Genomic DNA, 22,091 nt, shown 5'->3' with positions numbered 1-22,091 from the left:
TTTTTGTATCCATAGGCTTATATAATAAGGGGTTTATCTACCTTGATGTACCAATATCCGATGATAGTTGCATAGCAGGTGCGTATAACTGTTTTTAAAAGAAACCTGTTCAGTGTGCTGATACAGTTAAACATGTAATAGTTTAACTGACTTAATACCCCAAAGGAGCTTTTTCAAAAGGCAACTGGACTTTCTTGGTTTTTCCCTTAAAGATTTTTCGCTTCTCATCCAAGAAGCTTTTTCAGTTCTTGCTGTCAGAACTGAAGAAGATTCTTGCATGAGAAGCGACATGTCTTCAAGGAAAAACAAAGGAAGTCCAGTTGCCTTTTGGGAAAAAAAACTCCTTTGGGACAATTATAACCTGGATGACTGAGAAACTCTGTAGACCAGCACCCTCCATCCTTTCTGGCTTGACGGACTGGCGGCGGTGGTGGTGGGGAGAGGGGATGGATCTGTGCAAGGAGTGGGTGAGTGTGCTCGGGCGTGCAGCTCCATTTGTATGAGAGGCAGGCACGCACACCTGCTGCTCACACAAATGGAGCTGACCGTGCGAGAGTGATCACCTGCTTGTGCAAGTGGGGCCGCGCACACAAGCACAGCCCCCCCCCCACGACATGTGTGGCCAGGTTCCAAACGGGCCACAGCCCAGGAGTTGGGGACCCCTGCTATGGACAATTGACGGAATAGTTTAATGACGTAATGATGCTGAATTCCAGATCTCGGTTTCATTGTGTGCGGAAGGACTTACTTTGATATGGCTGTATATTCCATAATTTAGCTTGGCTGACTGATTCTAAGTCATAGGCCGAAGAGAAGGAGAGAATAATGCTTGTTCCAACCATATATTATTTTGAAAATCCTCAGGGACGACTCACACCCTGGTCGGTACCTCTTTACTCTCTTACCATTGGGTAGGAGATACAGAAGTATAGCCAGCCGTACCAACAGGCTGAAGAACAGCTTTTATCCATGGGCTGGTAGGCTCTTGAACGGGAAATAATTTTATAAACTTTATGTATGATTGACTTGCGAGGCCGGTGTGTTGTGCAATCAGCTCACATGGTGTAACAAGATGGTGGGTTTGTTGTCACTGTCAGTTGTGGGGGTGGGCACGAAGGGAGGCTCAGCCAATCTCAATGTACACATGTTGTACTTTGACAATAAAGGTTCATTCGTTCAAATGTGAGCAAATGCATTTGCTTCACTATCAGTTTTAACAGCAGTAATAAAATACCTATAAACTCCGAGGCCAATAGTTGTACAGCAGGGCTCTTCAGACCTGACCCTCTTATGGCTTGTGGCCCGCTGGCTGAAGGAATTCTGGGAGTTGAAGTCCACCAGTCATAAAAGGGCCAAGTTTGATGACCCCTGTTGTACAGGAATCTTACATGAAAATGTTAATGTTGAAGAGCCTACAGTACGTGTGTGTGATGAATATGTCCCATTACGCATTTGATACAGGTAGTCCTCAAGTTACAGCCATTCGCTTAATGACCTTTTGTAGTTATAATAGCACTGAAAAAAGTGAATTATGATCGCTTTTCACACTTAGCGACCATGGCAACATCCCCATGGTTGCAATGTCTTGGGGGGGTGTCACATGATCATCTTTTGCGACCTTCTGACAAGCAAAGTCAATAGAGAAGCCAGATTGACTTTACAACTGTGTTAGTAGCCTATCAAGTGTAACGATTCACTTCGCCACCACTGTGGCAAGAAAGGTCGTAAAATGAGGCAAAACTCACTGAATAACTGCCTCGCTTAGCAACAGAAATGTTGGGCTTCGTTTTGGTTGCAAGACGAGGACCTCCTGTATTTGGTAAAGTTACAAGTAGAAAAATAAGTGTAAGTCTGTGACTGTTATCTCATTCGCTTATGAAAGTCTCTTGTCTCTTCTGAAAGAGAGAAGCAGGAATTCTATTGTATATTCTTACTTTGATAAATGGCACTTCTTTTTATACTTAACATTATCCTTAAAAACATGGTTTTTTTCTTTTCAGTGCCTCCACTTGAAGGATTTGTTATGAACAGAGTTCAGGGAGATTATTTTGAAACTCTGCTGTACAAGATATTTGTTTCCATAGATGAGCACACAAATGTTGCAGAGGTAAGTCATTATTTAAATACTTCTCTGAGGCTGTAAACCAGCACCTGCTCAGAAGCTTTTATTTATTTATTTATTTTTATTCGATTTTTCTTCAATTTATATTGCATTGTATTTTAATTCCTGTAGCCGCCCGGAGTCCCATGGATGAAATGAGCAGCCATATAAATATAAATTGTAAAAATATAAACAGACAACAATTGGTTGTTGTAGTTGATTGACAACTACTACCAGCTCTGCAGTCATCCTTCTTTAGTCCTTAGTAGGCATGTTCTACCAGAGTGCTACAGGTTTTTCTGCCTCATGTTAATTAATCCAACATCACTGATTGATTTACAGGTAGTCCTTACATTCATTTAGCGACCATTCAAAGTTGCAACAGCGTTGAAAAAAGTGACATGATCAATTTTTCACACGTAATGACGACTGCAGCTTTTTCATGGTCATGTGACTAAAATATGGATGCTTGGCAACTGGTTCATACTTATGATGGTTGCTGTGTCTTGGCTCCCACTCGGTGACATTGGAACAAGACCTTGACAGGATCATCTGGTCAGACCCAAATCAAGATTTACAGGTAGTGGGGACAGTTGTAAGTGCAAGGACTGGCACTTGTTTCAATGCTGCTGTCGCTTTGGATAGTCGCTAAATGAATGGTCGTAAAGAGGAAGGCTAGTGCAACAGCAAAAAAACTCAACTCCTCCACAGAGCTCAGTTTCAACTGGAGGAGCTCATGCATGGTTATCTACAGAGCTGAGCCTGTAAAAGCCATTAAGGTCTCATGATGGCCAACTGGCTCTCTGCCTTCTCCCCCTCCCCCTGGTTGTACAGTGCCAAACCCCAAAGCTTGGAGGTCATCTAGTCCAGCCCCATGCTCAGGCAGGAAACCCTATACCACATCAGACAAATGGCTGTCCAGTCTCTTCTTAAAAACTTCCAGTGTTAGAGCATTCACCGCTTCTGGAGGCAGGTTGTTCCAGTGATTAATTGTTCTCACTGTAAGGAAATTTCTCCTTAGTTCTAGGTTTCTTCTCTCCTTGATTAGTTTCCATCCATTGCTTCTTGTCCTGCCTTCAAGTGTTTTGGAGAATAGCTTGACTCCCTCTTCTTTGGGGCAGCCCCTGAGATATTGGAACAGGGAGCTCCACCTTCCAGGCTTACCAAGGTCTGGTTTATAAACTCCAGCTTGTCTGCCCCATCTATAATCAGATCGTGGACAAGGACAGGACACACTGACCTAACAGCAGCTGAGTCCTAAGACCACCAAGGGGGTAATGACGTTGCTTGGGGATGAATATTGAGGGCTGGAAGAAAGGACAGGTCTCAACCATTTCATCCCACCATTCCCACGAGGAGCTGTTCCTCAGCCCCCTGCCATCACGGATCACCTCCCGCTCAAATCTCTGTTACAGAGCCGAGGATGTAAGGTTGCAATGCTAAATTGGAAAAATAAGCAGAAGAATGTGCTTCTTTCCTCCTCCCTGCCCCCTTGTTTTTTTATACTAATGGGAAACATTTTCCCATCGAAAAGCATTATTAACTCACGTAATAAATCCTTGAAGTGACTGTGAAATGTGTTGCAGCGCTGTAAATACTTCAACTTTCTCATCTGGAATCTGCCTTCATATTAACAAGCAAAGCTGATTTACCCTGGATCAGACTATCAACTGAACTTTAGGCCAAGGAACTTTAGATTCCGAAGTATATATTGTGCTGCTAAACTGTGGCTGTGTTCCAAATGCATGGAAACTGCTGAGATTGTGAAATTGTATCAGAATGCATTTTCCATTAGGTGATACAGATTTATCATTGTGGAGTGTATTGATATCTTAAGAGTCTGCTAAACACTTGAAATGTATTTACAATTAGTATTAGAACACTAGCCAGTTGACCAGGCCGATGAGTTCATTGGTTGCTTTTATTTCACCATGATGAAATGTTGTTAAATATTCCAAGAAAACACTATGTAATTCAATCATTGGCTCTCTTATATGGTAGGCACTAAGTGTGACATTTTTAATGGAGCTGATGTAAATGAACACAATTATCAATAATCCTTACTTTTATATATTTTCAGCTAGCAAATGTCCTAGAGATTGATTTGTCACTTGTGAAGGTAGGCTTCAATTCCATTTTATTGTATAAGAGAAAAGATTAACTGTTCTATTGCTCAACTTCTCTATTTCTCTTTCTCAAAATTATTAAACGGAATTTTTTTTTCCAGAATGCTGTTTCCATGTATTGCCGGTTAGGGTTTGCCCATAAAAAGGGTCAAGTAATAAACCTGGATAACCTTCATTCATCATGGCGGAACGTTCCCTCAATAAACAGGCTGAAGTAAGTATAAAAGTACATTTTTCTACTGAAAGCAGAAGAGGACAATTTCCTCAGCTTCCTACCTCAGTTTTACTCTGTATTTATTTCACCATTTATCCAAATGCTGTTCTGAAGAATCATAGTAATATGCGTAGAGCAAAGCTTCTTAACTTGGACTTCAAGTCCCAGAATTCTCCAGCCCAACATGGCTGGAGAATTCTATCTAGGAGTTGAGGTCCAGGCGTCTTACAGTTGCTAAAGTTGAGAACCACTAGCATAGAGGATTATGTATATGAGAATATGTATATGTGTTGCAAAAAGCTGCTTCAAGAAACCTGGGGATAGAAAATCAGCTCTCATTTCCAACTTTTAAAATTAGTTCTGTCTTTCCCCTAGATTGCACAGGATCCCCTGGCTGTGATCCCAGAAAAAGACACAGTTGCCTTAAATTGCAGTCAGGTGATACCTTTACATTCTTCCAAAAAACCGTTGTACTTTTTGGAATCAATGTATTTCTAAAATATTGTTCTAAAAGCCATTGTACTTTTTGGAATCAAAAGTATTTCTAAAATAACAATAACAAGAAGAAGAAGAAGAAGAAGAAGAAGAAGAAGAAGAAGAAGAAGAAGAAGAAGAAGAAGAAGAAGAAGAAGAAGAAGAAGAAGAAGAAGAAGAAGAAGAAGAAGAAGAAGAAGAAGAAGAAGAAGAAGTTGGAAGGGACCTTGGAGGTCATCTAGTCCAACCCCCTGCTCAGGCAAGAAACCCTATACCATTTCAGGGAAATGGCTGTCCACTCTCTTAAAAACTTCCAGTGTTGGAGCATTCACCACTTCTGGAGGCAGGTTGTTCCACTGATTAATTGTTCTAACTGTCAGGAAGTTTCTCCTTAGTTCTAGGTTGCTTCTCTCCTTGACTAGTTTCCATCCGTTGCTTCTTGTCCTGCCTTCAGGCGCTTTGGAGAATAGCTTGATTCCTTCTTCTTTGTGGCAGCCCCTGAGATATTGGAACACTGCTATCATGTCAGCCCTAGTCCTTTTTTTCATTGAACTAGACATACCCAATTCTAGCAACCATTCCTTATATGTTTTATCCTCCAGTCCCCCAAACATCTTTGTTGCTCTTCTCTGTACCCTTTCTAGAGTCTCAACATCTTTTTTACATTGTGGTGAAAACGATGGGTGGACTGACATTTTGCTTTTCCACCAACAGATCGGTAGATGGTGTTCAAGGCAGCCCACAAACTGGCTGATAAAAGTAGTAATGCCATTGAAGTGTAATTACGACAATGTGCTAAGCTAAAAATACCCAATATGGTCTCTCTCTTTCTTTCTCTCCCTCTTTGCCACTTTATCAGCTGAAGTCCCAGTGAGCCATCCAAGGCCCCCTTGCCTGAATTAAAATATTGGTGCCCGCCTGCAGAAGGAACATAGCAGGGACCCAATCTGTCTTTTGTGGCAAATACTTCTATCTGAGGGTTTTTTTAAAAAAAATGCTCTCAATTCAAATACAAGTAGTCCTCGACTTACAACTGTTCCTCTAGTGTCCGTTCAAAGTTACAACGGCACTGAAAGTGACTTATGACCGTTTTCACACACTTAGCAACTGTTGCAATATCCCCATGGTCACGTGATCAGAATTCGGATGCTTGGCAACTGTTTCACATTTATGACGGCTGCAGTGTCACGGTGTCACATGATCCCCTTTTGCCGCCTTCTGACCAGCAAAGTCAAACGAGGAAGCCCGATTCACTTAACGGCCGTGTTACTAACTTTAACAACTGCAGTGATTCACTTGCCAACTCTGGCAAGAAAGGATGTAAAACGGGGCAAAATTCACTTAAGAACTGCCTCGCTTTAGCAACAGACCTTTTGAGCTCATTTGTGGTCGTAAGTTGAAGACTACCTATCTTCTCGTGCTAGTTGTCCAAGATCTAATATCAAGAGTCTAATGAAATGTTGGGTAAGGTGAAAAATAAGGAACTGCCACTTTAAAGAAAAACTTGGCTAACACACTGCAATCTTTTGGTGAAACATAGCAAGAAAAAATATCACAGACCCTTATGGATTGCATTGCACCAGCATCAAATTTTGTCTCTTGGGCATATAAAAGGATTTTCCTTTTTAAGGGGCTTGTGTCCTTTGCAAACTCCTAATAAAGTTCTCTCTGCTGATTAACAAGTGCAATTTCAGGGTCTAATCCAGGGGTGTCAAACTGCCAGCCCGCGGGCCGGATGCGTCACCAGGAAACCATGCCCGCCCCATTGCCGGCAATGGGGGAAAAAGCTCCGATACGTTGCGCGACGTCACGTGACATCACGAGTTTGACGTGTCTGGTCCAATCCTACTCCCCTCGATGAATAAAAAGCCTTTGAATTCAATGGAGCCTCCATAAACTTTCTCAACACCCAGCTACAAATGCTGCCCCTTAATTATGACAAAGAAAAAGCACCTTTAAATCTTCCCATTTCCAAATTCACGTTGTAGCACCGGAGTCAGAATCGCTTCACAAAAATAAATGAAGGTTTCTCTTTCAGTGATTAAAACCAGTTCCCTGAGAATTCTAATTTAATTCTGGGTTCAGCGATAGTAGGCTAGAAGCCTGGGTAGTGAATGTTGGACTGTAAAGCCTAAAAAATGTAACTCAATTTTTTGCTGAGAGCCTATGGACTTCTAGAATGGTTATGCTATTTTGAGATGACCGCTCCACCCAGTTTCCCAACCTCAAGATATTCAGGTCAGTTGCTGGGGCACAGTAGTGGGAGGGATCTGCTGTCCTCAGATCCTATTTGTAGACTCCTCAGGAGGCAGATGCATGACTTACAAGATTGCAGATCAGGTAGCCTTTTGATCTGACCCTATAAAACTCTTCCCATGACGTGTTCCCCCCCTTGTTAGAACAACGTTGGACCCACAGAAGATGCTGTTATCCTGGGACGGCGGAGAAAGCAGGAGTCCTGTACAAGAGGCTGGCTCTTCTGCCACCGATACAGATACCAACAGTCAGGATGATCAAGGTGAGCAATTGGGTGCCGACTGCCGGGTTGATCAGTTGCAGTTCATACCATCCGGTGCCTCTCATTAATAGGCCTGGCGTCTTCTGATCTCTGCTGGCAGCGTGTTGCAGGGGGTTCTTCCACTTAAACTCCACCGATTCAGGAGTTGCAAGGATTTGTTTCAAACGTGCTGGTCTCTGCATGCAGGAGGCATTAAACGTGGGGGGAAAAAAACCTAACATGCCCACTTGCAGTGAAGGGTGAGCCACCGATTGAGAGAGAGAGAGAAAAAAAATCAGCAATAGATTGTGTTTTGTGGATGAATCTCCTTGTGTTCTTTTAAGGTGAAGATTACATCCTTATCTCATGCTAGACTACACTACATTTGTAGAACTCTGTAGGAAGGATGTGTCTCGTCTTATCTCCAGCTGGAAGCCGAAGGAAATTTTTATTTATTTTATTTATTTATTTATTGAACTTATATATCGCCTTTCTCCCATGGGACTCGGGGCGGTTCACAAGGTAATTAAAATAACACTACAAATACAAAAAGTTAATAACAGTTAAAATAATTAAATTATCCTTGAGTAAAATATAAAACGCCTATAGCTCCAATTAAAAGCATGGAGCCTTGGTGGAGCAGTGGGCTAATGCCTCCTTAAGTAACACCAGCTGCCTGCAATTAGTGCAGGTTCGCATCCCACCAGGCTCAAGGTTGACTCAGCCTTCCATCCTTCCAAGGTAGGTAAAATGAGGACCCAGATTGTTGGGGGCAATTAAGCTGACTTTGTAATAATGCCGCTTGGGTGTGTGTGTGTGAAAGCCCTAATAAGCAGGCATATACATAGAATGAAGGCTACTGCTAAGCTTGTAAGCCGCCCTGAGTCTTCGGAGAAGGGCAGGATATAAATGGAATTAAAATAAAAAATAAAAAAAATAAAACCCAATTACAATAAGTTAAAATTAAAATTCTCAATCCTGGCCGGAAAGCTCAAAGAGCCAGGTCTTCAGGTCCCGGCGGAACGAACGAAGATCAGGGGCAGTCCTGAGCTCTACGGGTAACTGGTTCCACAGGGCAGGTGCACCCACAGAGAAGGCCCTCCCCCTGGGTGTTACCCGCCGGCAGTCTTTTACCAGCGGCACCCTGAGAAGGCCCTCCCTGTGGGAGCGCACAGGACAAAGGGAACTTGAGGCCGGCAGCAGGTGTTCCCTCAAGATATCCCGGACCCACGCCATTTAGGGCTTTATAGGTCATCACCAGTACCTTGAATCTCACCCGGAGGGCAACCAGAAGCCAATGCAGCTCGTGGAGCAGAGGTGTTACATGGGAGTATCGGGAAGCCCCCATCACAACTCGCGTGGCTGCATTCTGCACCAGCTGAAGCCTCCGAGTGGTCCTCAAGGGCAGCCCCATGTAGAGAGCGTTGCAATTGTCTAACCGGGAGGTCACGAGCGCATGAGTGACTGTGCGCAAGGCATCTCGGTCCAGATAGGGCCGCAACTGGTGCACCAGGCGAACCTGGGCAAAGGCCCCCCTGGGCATGCTCCTATATGATCTTCAAAACTAAGCCGCGGATCTAGGAGGACACCCAAGTTGCGAGCCCTATCGACGGGGGGTAACACCTCACCCCCCATCATTAAAGATGGAATAGAATGGTTCATTCAAGATGCCTGTATGCACAGCCACTCAGTCTTGGCAGGATTGAGTCGGAGCCTGTTTCTTCCCATCCAAACCTGAACCGCCTCCAGGCAACGGGACATCACGTCAAGTGCATCACTGTGTTGGTTTGGGGTGGAAAGAAAAAGTTGGGTATCATCAGCGTACTGATGATACCCCACCCCAAAAACACGAATGATCTCACCCAGCGGCTTCATATAGATATTGAACAGGAGGGGAGATAGGACCGACCCCTGAGGAACTCCACAAATGAGAGACCTCGGGGCGGACCTCTGCCCTCCCGTCAACACCGACTGCGAACGGCCCAGGAGGTAGGAGGAGAACCACCATAAAACTGTGGCTTTTGTGGGTGTTTGTTAGGTTATTCAAGGCTTCCTGCCCAAGCAAAAATTAACACCCAAGTGTATTCCCTCTACTGCCTAATGTCGTTAGAATTGCTCACGGATATCAAGATTGTGAAACTCAGGATTTTCCATCAATTAAATTTCTTGCCTTGATATTTTTCACAGCCTGTTGGTATTTCAGACCACCTGAGCCAGTAGCTATTAGATATGCTGAGAAAACTTAAGGCCTTAATTCAGTATCATGTTTGGTGCTGAAGCATTACACAGGTAGTCCTCAGGTTATGACCACAATTGGGACCAGAATTTCCATCACTAAGCAAGGTGGTTGTTAAGTGAGTTGAGTTCTATGACCTTTTTTGCCACAATTGTTAACTCACTTGACGCTGTTAAGTGAAACACACGGCTGTTGAGCTGTTATTAAGACTTTGCTTGTCAGAAGCTGACTGAGAAGCTCACAAATGAAGCTCACCTAACCCCACCAGGATGTTTCAAACATTGCCATGTGTCCATATTTTGAACACGTGACCATGGGGTTGCTGTAACAGTCATAAGTGTGAGGACCAATCATAAGTCACTTTTTCTACGGCCTTTGCAACTTCAGACAATCACTAAATGAATAGTTGTAAGTTCAGTGGTATCTGTAGCCTTTCAGACTTTGATTGCAAGAATAACAAACACCCTACAGCAGGGGTGTCAAACTCAATTTCATTGAGGGCCGCATCAGCATTGCGGTTGCCCTCAAGGGGCCGGGTGGCTATGGCCAGGGTGGGCGTGGCCTGGGTGGGCATGGCTAGAGTGGGTGTGGCCTACTGGGTGGGCATGGCCAGCTCTACATCGTTGTCATCAAGGGTGCCTATGGGGGCCTGGGCAGGAGTGGGACAGATCTGAGGGTCTCTGGCAGGAGGAGGGTCTCTGGGCCAGGGCCAAGGCAGTGGGGGCCGGTCCCTCACTGTTTCCAGGATGGCTTCACGGGCCACATGAAACCACTTTGCGGGCCGGATCCGGCCCCCGGCCCTTGTGTTTGACATGTCTGCCCTACGGTGACATCATAGCACATCAGCTGATTTAGAGCATATCCAAATGGCAGGTGGGTGAGGGCAACAGAGGACGATTCGCTCAGTTTTGCAAGCTGTCAAGTCATCCTGTTTCCTGACTCGTGAGGAGTCCATTAGTGGGATAGGCAATTCTGATTGGTAGAATTCCATTTTGACTGGTTTGATTTTGTTTTGCTTTCCAAGGTGACACAGCCAGCGTGAACAGCTTAAGTCTGTCTACTGCACACACGAAGAGGATAGCCTTCCTCTTCGATTCAACTCTGACCGCCTTTTTGATGATGGGGAATCTTTCACCAGTAAGTCGACGTGCTCATCTGATTGAACTCAACCTATTAAAATGTTCCCGGGTTTATTTTTAGTTGAAATGGAATCGTGGGCAAAGTCAGTTTTAAAGCGCTGATTTTCACAAAAGGCATTCAAGAGGGGTTTTTGCGTTCTTTTTTTTCCCGCAGTGCTTTTTATCTTGAATTCTATCTGAAAATTAGTAGCGGTGTATTTTGTCTTGCAGAATTTGAAAAGCCATGCAGTCACCATGTTCGAAGTAGGAAAACTGTCAGATGAGTCACTGGACAGTTTTCTGGTGGAACTTGAAAAGGTATAAAAACAACTGACCCCTGTTTTACACAGCATAATTCTTGTGGCAGCGATCAGAATGTGACAGGACTACTGTCTTGCAGTAAAGGCTTTCTAGTTACAGCATAGATGCCATTCTTCAAAATCCAAAGCTCATACCATGATCTTTGTTTCTTTCCGTGCTGGACAAAAGCAAAAGTTTGGGAGAGTTTTTAAGGTTACAGAAAGCTGCTTGAGGTGCTGGATCCAGTTTGCAGGCCTGTAGAAACAGCATTGCCCCCTTTTCTCCCTCCACCCTATCCCACTCAAACCCCCCCCCCACCCATTTATTTTCATGATATAACTCAGCTCTTTTCATATCAATCATCAGTGAAACCCTCGATAATTGAATTGCAAGGAAAAAATACGGAGATGCTTTGCTCGTTAAACATAGCCCTTGACTTACAATCATTTATTTAATGACTGTTTTAAAGTTAAAACAGCACTGGAAAAAGTGACTTCTGACCGTTTTTCACACCACTGTTGCAGTATAAATATATTTCTATTCATATGCACCTAAAGCTAACCTATAAAAATGGACCTAGCAGTATTAACTAAAGTACTGGATTTTGCCTTCCGTTTTTCATATGGTACAGGTTATCCCAAGTACTATAATGTTTCCCTGAAAATAAGCCCCACTTGGAAAATAAGCCCTAGCATGATGTTTCAGGACGCTCATAATATAAACCCCACCCCAAAAATAAGCCCCACTTTAGATTGTCAGCCAGATAGAAGCATTGAGTACCGTATTTCCCTAAAAATAAGACCTAATGCGTCTTTTGGAGCAAAAATTAATATAAGACCTGATATATTATAATATTATATTATATTATATTATATTATATTATATTATTATATTATATTATATTATATTATATTATATTATATTATATTATATTATATTATATTATATTATATATTATACTATTATTATACTATACTATATTATACTATACATTACATTACATTACATTACATTACAGAATCAAGGTCACGCAAAGTATTAGTACCCCTTTATAAAACCCTAGTAAGACCACACCTGGAATACTGCAGCCAATTTTGGTCACCATATCACAAAAAAGATGCTGAGAATTTGGGAAAAATTCAGAGAAGAGCAACTAAGATGATCAAAGGCCTGGAGACTAAAACATACGAAGAACAGCTGCGGGACTTGGGTTTGGCTAGTCCAGGGGTAGGCAACCTTGGCTCTTTTATGACTTGTGGACTTCAACTCCCAGAATCTGGGAGTTGAAGTCCATGAGTCATAAAAGAGCCAAGGTTGCCTACCCCTCGGCTAGACTAAAGAAAAGAAGAAATAGGGGAAACATGATAGTATTCCAGTATTTGAGGGGTGCCACAAGGAAGAGGGGGTCACTTTGTTCACCAGAGCACCAGAGGGAAGGACGAGAAACAATGGTTGGAAACTGATCAAAGAGAGAAGCAACCTGGAATTAAGGAGCAACTTCCTGACAGTGAGGACAATTAACCAGTGGAACAGCTTGCCTCCAAAATCTTGGGTGCTCCATCACTGGAGGTTTTTAAGAAGAGACTAGACAATCACTTGTCTGAGATGGTATAGGTTCTCCTGCTTGATCAGGGGGCTGGACTAGAAGACCTCCAAGGTCCCTTCCAGCTCTATTCTATTTTCGGGGAAACACGGTAGGAACATAATAGCTGTGAATGTAATAGATATTATTTTTTCTTTAGAGTGTCAAAGCAGCTGTGACACTCATAACCCCTGAGTTGGGAATGTTGTGTAATACTTTAATTCAATTTGTTGTGGCAACCGCATTTGTGTAGACGGTCCATGTTTGTCTTCTCTTATTTAGGTTCAGAGTACAGGAGAGGGTGAAGCTCAAAGATACTTTGATCACGCTCTTACCCTGAGAAACACTATCCTGTTTCTGAGACACAATAAGGACCTGGTGGCTCAGGTTTCACACGTTGAACAACCCAGTAATGGTACAGTGAAAAACATCTGTTTTAATAGAAAGCTGCTATTTTATATGCTCGGTGCTTCCTTTCTTGTCGGGCAACTCTGTTCCAAATATGTGATAAATCATTTGAGAATCGCTGGTTGTGGGTCTTCTCTTCGAAAGATTAATTTCTGTGTGGCATTAAAACTGCAGGAGGAGTGGAATATATCCAACTAAGGCCAGAAAAGAATTCAAGCACAGTGACGTAGCAACAAAATCAACCGGATACCACCTACGCTTTCATGAAGTTTAGATTAGGGTTTGTCCAAAGATTGTCTGAAAGCATTTCTAATGGAAGCAAGATGTTTGTGGAAGTCCTCTGTGAACTATATTTGTTTTTAAGAGTAAATTACAATCCCCAACTAGGATTTTTCATGGTGCAAAAAAAAAAGAAAAAGAGGCCGAGACCCTACCCTAGAAAGAATGCAGAGAAGAGCAACACAGACGACAAGAAATCTAGAAGCTAAACTAGGGGTCTTCAAACTTGGCAACTTTAAGACTTGTGGCTGGGTGAGGAATTCTGGGAGTTGAAGTCCACAAGTCTTAAAGTTGCCAAGTTTGAGGACCCCTGGGCTAAACTGTACGATAAAACAGTTAAGGGAACTAGGTACGTTTAGCCTAATGAAGAGAAGGACTAGGGTGACATGGTAACTGCCTTCCAGAACTTGGAAGGACTGTCACAGGGAAGAGGCGATTGATTTAATCTCCAGAGCATTTGAGAGCAGGACAAGAAGCAATGGGTGAAAGCTTGTTAAAGAGAGCAATATAGAAATCCAATCTGGAATGAAGGGAAAAAAATTCTTGACAGTAAGAACACTTAATCTGTGGAACAGCTTGCCTCTCAAGAGTTGTGGGTGCTTCATCACTGGAGGTCAAGAAAAGTTTGGACAGTCATTTATCCAGAATCAATAAAGTCTCCTGCTGTGGGCAGAGGACTGGGCTAGGTGACCTCCAAGGTCCCTTCCAGCCCTACGATTCTAAGAAAGTCATGGGGGTGGGGATATCATTTGGTGTCTTTTATGAAACCAGCCCATTTTTCTTCATCCCCCAGCTAAAGAAAGGCTTCGATTCCAGTAGCCCAACTTCGTCTGTACTCGTTAGTCCCCAAATAATGTTCAAGTTTATATCACTTCCAGGACTTACCTAGCTGCAGTTTTTTTGGAAGAATATGTTTAGAATGGTTACATGGCAGTCTCTGGATCAGTTAATAAGAGTGTCTAGATTTTATTTCTCCAGCTTCACAGAGTTTAAATGCTTTGGATCAACTTAGCATCACTTTCGCTCTGGAAGGTGTGTTTTGTGTTCCTAAGTTGCTTTTATAAAACGTACATGCCACCCTTACCCACCTCACACTTGCAATTTTTATCAATGTTGGTGTTCCATATTTTTTGCTGCCAAGTCTAGATTAAGTCTCTCTGTCCTTTTGGGTTAATAAAGTTGCCCACCCCTTCATTTGCCCATCTATCCCTGTTGCAGTCTACCATTTTAGCTTATTTCTCATTTTTTGTTGGTATGGTTATTTGCAAATAAGTCCCTGGACTGTAGTCCTCTTAATTTATTTATTTTTAACTTTGCTTTTTGGGATGTGTTGGATCCAAAAGGCTTCCTGGAAATAAGGAGAATGTTTGAGGCTGGTTTGAGGCCTTGACTTCTTTCTTTGGAAAAAAGTAGAATAATCTTTTAAACAATCAATATGAACATAAACATTGAGGATGCCAAGACAGTTGTCTACCAATCACCACATGAGAGCCCCAAAGCTGGATAGTTTTATGTCTGTTTAATTAATTTATTTCCAGTAAGGATATTGTTTTATTTGCCCTTTTCTTCTTTTATACATAACGTCCTAGATCTAGTTGATCTAATGAAAACTCTAGGAAAGGGTACAGTTAAAAACTCTTTCGTAGAAATAAGTTGATGCAAGACATGAATATAAACTGCCCACTTCCAGTTAGTGTCATTGGTAAATAAATTTCTTATATTAATTGAAGGAGGGGAAAAACTTAGTGAATTGTTATTTCAGGCTAAAGGATTGCTTAAACAAGGCTTCAGCTGTTGCTGTATCCACAACACTGGGGTAAAAAAAAATCTGTTTATGTAGTATCCAGTTGATTACACAGTGGGTTTTACACAGCTCATTTATGCTTCTCGAGAAACGTAATGTTTCTTAGGAATTTAATTTTTGAGTTTTGTCTGTCTTATCCGTTTCTTAAATTACAAAGAAGAGGATGGACTCTTTGCTTTAACAAAACCAAGGAACTTGGTCCACTAAATTCTGATGTTCTGTTTAAAAAGAAGTGACATGTGGACTTTCTTTAGTTATTACTGAAGAGACCAACCTACAGACCATATGCAAACTTCCTCAAAATTCCTCAAATTTGCCCTGCCAAAAGTATTTCCTTTAGACATTTTTGTACTTAACAGTAGGATAAAATAGACTTGAACTGTTCCAGACAAAAAAGGGCATAAATCACTGGCCTTTTCCTTGGTGGTGACGATGGGTGTTCCTCAAGGAGACAGATGGTATTTTAAAAAATATTATTTTTTCCTTAAAAAGAATATCTGCATCCATAAATCAGAGAACTGTATCACTGGACAATTATTTAAGAATCCCAAACACTATGTACCCAAGTTGTTGCCATTTACTGAACAGAGAATTATCCATATTTTATTGCAAAAAATAATAATAATCTTTTGATGTACCAGAGCAATACGAAACAATTTATGATACAGGAATGGAGCCCATTCTTCAAAACAGCATATTAGTCTGTTAGTTAATGAGATTTTTCAAAAACAGTAATAGTCAACTCTTCAAAATATTGGGAGGTATAAAAATCCCATTTTAATTTCTACTTGTTTCTTGGCAACATTTATTATTCCATGAATGTGTTGTTCAAATGGAAATTTTGTGGTCTTGTTCCCTTTGTGAGGCTATCCCACAATGAAGGCATCTCTCTACTATTAAGTCAAACCGTACTGTGTTGATAGAAATAACTACTGTTATTTCTCCCTTGCAGTTTAAACCATAGCAACTTTTAGGATGTGTGGACTTCAATCCCAGAATTCCCCACCCAGCCATGCTGGGAATTGAAGTCCAAACATCTTTAAAGTTGCTAAAGTTGAGAAACCCTGCTATAGGAGCTAAAAACTATATGTTGGCATCTTCCTTCATAAACAACTAATTGTTCAAAATGTGTTCAGATTAATGTAGGAGCTATTATGATACCTGTTATTGTGTGTGTGTGTGTGTGTGTGTGTGTGTGTGTGTGTGTGTGTTTGGGTGGGGTGCTGTGTTTTCCTTAGCACAGATGTTTTCATTAGGTGCTTTTTATACAACTCTGCCTCCCCCTTCTTATTATAAAGGAAATTGAAAATATTTTATGCCACGAGAAATAATTATGATAAACTTCTCAAGCACTTTTGGGAAAGCAAAAAAGGGCCTAAGAATTTAAACAGGGAGTCCTCGACTTACAACACTTCGTTTAGTGACCATTCAAAGTTACAACAGCATTGGGAAAAAAAAGTGACTTGTGATCGTTTTTCACGCTTAACAGCCATTGCAGCATTCCCTGTGGTCACATGATCAAAATTCAGACTCACATTCAGTTTTAGTGTCGCGGGATCATTTTGTGACCTTCTGACAAGCAAACTCAATGGGGAAGCCAGATTCACTTAACAACCGTCACTAATTTAACAACTGCAGTGATTCACTTAACTGTGGCAGGAATGGTCGTAAAATGGGGCAAGTTTCACTTAACAAATGTCTCACTTGGCAGCAGAAATTTGGGGCTCAATTGTAGTGGTAAGTTGAGGACTGCCTGCAGTCTGTTCACCGGGAAATCTCCTTACCCATTCCAAACCTCCCTAGGGGTGTTCTTTAAAAAAACCAAAAACCAAGTACTTAAATCCCAAGGAAGAAAGACCATCTAAATCTGTATTTTTCCTTCCCCTTTTCCTCTGCCCCTTTCACTTGTATATATGTTCGTTTGCTATCTGTATTCCAAGTGTCTTTGACATTGTTAATGTAGGTTTCCCTCTGGATTTGCTACGCTGTGAAAGCTTGCTTGGCCTGGATCCTGCCACCTGCAGTAGAGTTTTGAACAAAAACTACACACTGCTTGTCTCCATGGCACCCCTCACCAATGAAATTCGACCTACCAGCAGCTGCATCCCCCAGGTAAGCAAGATCCTTTAAATAAATACATAATATTTAAAAAAATGGCAAGGTCAAGCTACAAACAAAAGTGCGTATAGTCAAGGCTACGGTATTCCCAGTGGCAATGTATGGCAGTGAAAGTTGGACCATAAGAAAGGCTGAGCTCCAAAGAATTGAGGCCTTTGAACTATGGTGCTGGAGAAGACTCCTGCGAGTCCCTTGGACTGCAAGGCGATCAAACCGGTCAGTCCTAGAGGAGATCAACCCTGACTGCTCTTTAGAAGGCCAGATCCTGAAGCTAAAACTCAAATACTTTGGCCACCTAATGAGAAGGAAGGACTCACTGGAGAAGACCCTAATGCTGGGAAAGGTTGAGGGCAATAGAAGAAGGGGATGACAGAGAATGAGGTGGCTGGATGGAGTCACTGAAGCAGTAGGCATGAGCTTAAAGGGACTCCAGAAGATGGTAGAGGACAGGAAGGCCTGGAGGAACGTTGTCCATGGGGTCACGATGGGTCGGACACGACTTTGCAGCTAACAACAACAACAAGCTACAAATACAGCACAACACAATGCTGCCTAAATTTTAAAAGTGTTTTGTTTCTCCACCTGTTCAGTTTCATGAAACTTACATAGCGTTGTGTTATGCTGTCCTTGGTAGCTTGACCTTACAATTTTATTATGTATTTATTTAAAGACCTATCCTGCCTTTAAAAAAAAATCCTCCACAACTGTTCATAGCCATTTATAAATATGTACAATGTTTCTGTTTTTAAAAAAACATGCACACTTTAAAAAAATCTGATTAGGGCTTCCAAGCAGAAAAAAATTCACCCAAGAGATACTAAACAGTCTCTCATAATAAATACACAGATTTTCTAGGGTTTAGGGGGGTTTTTTTGTGGTTTTTTTTTTTTGCAAAATGAGCATATTTTGTGTTCTTTAATAAATAACAGTTCCAAGAGTCATGCTGAAAATAAAACTGTTAGAATGTAGGACTAATTCTCACAATGGAAGAATGGATGTTAAAGGTGATGCAGTTGTCGGAGATGGTGAAACTGACTGTTTTAATCCAAGAGAAGAGTTTCTACTTGAAAACCACTTCAGGATTTTTTGCTTTGAATTGGGGGGAAAAAATATGAAACTTTGATTTTAGGTGTTGATTATTAGAATGGTTTTGTTGTTATAGAAATGGCTTGAAACGTTCAAAAATGTGAAGGGAAAGGTAGAGATTGTAGCTTTTTTGTATTCTACTGCTCTGAAAAAAATTGGAAGTCTCTATTTTTTTGTTTTTTCTCTCTACACCTTTCCTCCCACCCTCTTTCTAACTTTTCTTTTTTGTATTTTTATCTTATAATTAACTTTTTTTAAAAAAAATAAAATAAAATTGTCTGAGGACCACTGCAAATGCTAATGGCAGTGGCTTTGTTCTTCTTGCTGAGCAGAATTAGCTTCCCCGTGTGCTTTTATTCTGACTTTTTTTTATCTTTTCACAGCATATTGGGCCAGCTATTCCAGAAGTTAGCTCTGTATGGTTCAAGCTCTATATTTATCACATAACTGGACAGGGACCTCCATCCCTGTTATTATCTAAAGGCACAAGACTTCGAAAACTTCCAGATATATTTCAGGTAGGTGTTCCGCACTTTTCTGGGACCGAGAGTCTTCTGTAATGGCATTGTTCTGAAGTTGGGCCTCCACATCAGAACAACTCATCAATAGTTGCATGCGGAGTGAAACTGTGAAAGATTGAAACAACTCTGAGCTTGGTTGCTTTCTTGCAGATGTTTTATTCTCCAAACTAGATAAAGTCATCAGTGCAGCCCTGAGCTACAGATATTCTCCTTTATTGTAACTGAAAGTGTTTCCAAAATGTTTGAATTGAAAATGGGCTCGTCTTACTTCTTACTTACTCCCCTACTTCTTACCAAAATGACCTGTTCGGAATTCAAAATATTTGGTAACCCTTTGAGAAGTTATTGATGCTTGAAATCTAAGGGGTTTCTAATTCATGCTAGAAGGCAGATGATTCCAGGGATAAATCAATATAATTAAGCCATTATCATCTGGCAAAAGAAGAATCTGGAAAACATTGCATTTAGAGCACTTCGAAATGGGCTGAATCGGACTCTTTAGTCTAGTGCAGGGGTAGGCAACCTCGGCTCTTTTATGACTCATGGACTTCAACTCCCAGAATTCCTGAGTCAGCTCCCAGAGGTCCATGAGTCATAAAAGAGCCGAGGTTGCCTACCCCTGGTCTAGTGGGTTTATTAGGTAATATACAATATTTCAGATTTATTTTTATTGCTTTTTAATTAATAAAAAGAAAACGGCAAGACACAAAGCTAATAGTCATTGTCAAAGAGTAGGAAAAAAACCTAAAAATGTTATATAATAAAATGAAACAATATGTCAAGGAACATAAGTGTTATAAGCTCCTAGGTGGCACGTGCAGTCAAGTGTTCATTGAATGAAGGGGAAGCGTACATTTATTTTTCCAGTGCTGCAGTTTCATTTTTTTGACCATGAAGAGTCCAGTTATCAAATTCCATGTATTACGTATGTGGTTCAAGAAAATATTATCCTCTGAGAATTTTAGCTTTCTTGCACAGTCGACTACTTTCTTCCAAAACTAGAGGACATTGTAAAACTATGTGCTTTAAAGAAGCATGATCCTTAAAACATCTTGAACAAAGTGCTGTTTTTGACAGTCCTTTTACATCCATAGGTAAGGGGAGTCCAGTACATTCTAAATATTATTTTTTTCTTGAATAAGCCGTAATTCGAGATCCATTGACACACGTGCAACAAAAGCTAAGACACACTCCTGTTGTCTAGACAATATACCTGTATTTTTTTATACCGCTCAATTCTTAACATCTGCATATCAAATTGGTTTATTGATAGCAAATTAACTACAAAAACAAAGATGCCTACTATATTATTATACTAAGCCTTTCCACCAAAGACTGTGCCCAGGCCAATTATAAATATGGCATTAGCAAATTTATTACTTGAAAAAGTATGTATTAAATAAATACAGATCAGATTTTCTCTCCCAACAAACAGAAAAGGATTTATTATTATTATTATTTATTAAATTTTTATACCGCCCTTCTCCCGAAGGACTCAGGGCGGTGTACAGATGAGCAGACTGAAAGGAGAACCAAGTAAAATTTTAATGGCAAAACTTGTGGAAAAATACAGATACTGAATAACACTACTGTAGATGGAAATATCTTGTTAATTGGCTCTTAATTTGTCTCTTTGCATTTGATTCCCAGGGCTATGACCGCTTATTAATAACATCTTGGGGTCATGATCCAGGAGTAGTCCCCACTTCAAATGTGCTTACTATGCTGAATGATGCTTTAACCCATTCTGCTGTCCTGATTCAGGTACAAGGACTTATTAAAAAATAGACTAAATAACTGAGTTTTGATAGATTTTTTTGTTTTGGCGGGGGTAGAAGCAGAAACATGAATAGGCAAAAAATGGCGGGTAGGCTGTTCATTTAATTGTAGCTTTTTAGATTTCCATGGTCAGTGTTTGTTCTCATAGGATACAAAGGGTAACCTTCCAGGTGTGTTGGATTAGATACAGATTATATCAACTCAGCCAATACAATCTCTTCCACAAAATTCAATTTTCATTGGGTTAAAAAAAAAACATCATATTGTTTTACATGAAATTGACCACCGGGAGGTGTTACATGAGCGGTTTTGTCCCAATTGGGAATTGTCAGATGTGGGCAGCTAAATATTATTCTGTGAAGCTCTACTGGAGTTGAACTCACAAGCCTTCACACTTGAAATGATTAGATACAGCATTAGTTTTAGAACAGGTCCCGGTGCTCAGCAGTTGCAGGAAAGGATATCTAGAAGTGCTGGGTCTTAAAAATGGCTTCAAACCAGTATACAAACAAATATTTATTTCATTTGTGCAGGTAGTCCTCAACGTATGACCTTTTATTTAATGATCATTCAAAGTTGGGATGGCATTGAAAAAAAGTGGTGTATAACCAGTCCTCACACGTGATCGTTGCTGCATTCCACAATCATGTCAAAATTTGGGAACTCGGCAACTAGCACGTATTTCGGATGGTTGCAGCGTACCAGGGTCACATGATCCCCATTTGTGACTCTCCTAGTCAGCTGCCAACAAGCAGAGTCAGTGGGGGAAGTCAGATTTCACTTCACAACCTGGTGATTCACTTAATGACCGTGGGGATTCACTTAACCGCAACAGCAAAAGAGGTCATAAAATTGGATTCAACTCACTTCACAACCACCTCGCTTAACGATGGAATTTTCAGTCCCAACTAAGATGCCAAACATTCCTATCCTACCTATATTTTATCCTGACAAGCCACTTTGTAAAATAGTGCTGAGAGAGAATGGCAGGCCCAGTCTCCTTGAGAATTTTGTGGGCACAGAGAAAGTTGTGCCTAGATATCCCCAATCTTACCCCAACAACTCTTAACCAATGTTCCAAAATCACAGAACGATTGAGGCGACTTGGAAAAACGCAGAACCGAAAGTTGTCAGAAAGATGCGGATTTCGTATCTTACCTCTTACTTTGGCATTTAGGGACACGGCATATACGGCGTGGGGGAAACTGTCTATATTCCATTTCCACTTGATGAAGCAGAACAGCAAGGTGGTAAGGTGGAGTTATTTATTAATAGTTCATAGGTCATTAAATCAAGATAGAAATTTGTTTCTCTCACTTCTTGATTCATGTTTCTATAGACATCTTCTGTCTATATTCAGAAGTCTAGAGACTTTAGGCAGAGGTCTAGAGACTTCTGCAAAGGCTTGTATTCTGACAGGAAAACCTGCTCACCATCAGTAATCGTTT

At 41.1% G+C, this 22,091-nt stretch overlaps 1 protein-coding gene across 7 annotated transcripts in view; it reads left to right on the top strand.

Annotated features, from left to right (window-relative positions):
• FAM91A1 (family with sequence similarity 91 member A1) overlaps window positions 1-22,091 on the top strand; it is a 61,741-nt gene that overhangs the window by 14,063 nt on the left and 25,587 nt on the right. For 6 of the 7 annotated variants that reach the window (XR_014492236.1, XR_014492237.1, XM_083360551.1 and 3 more), the window contains exons 8-19: window positions 16-78; window positions 2,001-2,107; window positions 4,182-4,220; window positions 4,329-4,441; window positions 7,315-7,433; window positions 10,673-10,785; window positions 10,998-11,084; window positions 12,931-13,063; window positions 17,103-17,251; window positions 18,727-18,861; window positions 20,515-20,628; window positions 21,821-21,893. Coding sequence is in view for 5 of the 7 variants with exons in the window: in XM_083360551.1 (XP_083216677.1) it covers window positions 16-78; window positions 2,001-2,107; window positions 4,182-4,220; window positions 4,329-4,441; window positions 7,315-7,433; window positions 10,673-10,785; window positions 10,998-11,084; window positions 12,931-13,063; window positions 17,103-17,251; window positions 18,727-18,861; window positions 20,515-20,628; window positions 21,821-21,893 (1,245 nt within the window). In the remaining 2 variants the exon portion in view is untranslated. The remainder of the gene's footprint in view (window positions 1-15; window positions 79-2,000; window positions 2,108-4,181; window positions 4,221-4,328; window positions 4,442-7,314; window positions 7,434-10,672; window positions 10,786-10,997; window positions 11,085-12,930; window positions 13,064-17,102; window positions 17,252-18,726; window positions 18,862-20,514; window positions 20,629-21,820; window positions 21,894-22,091) is intronic. The other variant, XM_083360550.1, reaches the window with a different exon arrangement.

Source organism: Vipera ursinii, assembly GCF_947247035.1.
Source record: "Vipera ursinii genome assembly, chromosome: 3".
Classification (NCBI taxonomy): Eukaryota; Metazoa; Chordata; class Lepidosauria; order Squamata; family Viperidae; genus Vipera; species Vipera ursinii.
The sequence above is the reverse complement of the archived record's forward strand: the minus strand, read 5'-3'. Positions and strand labels throughout refer to the sequence as shown.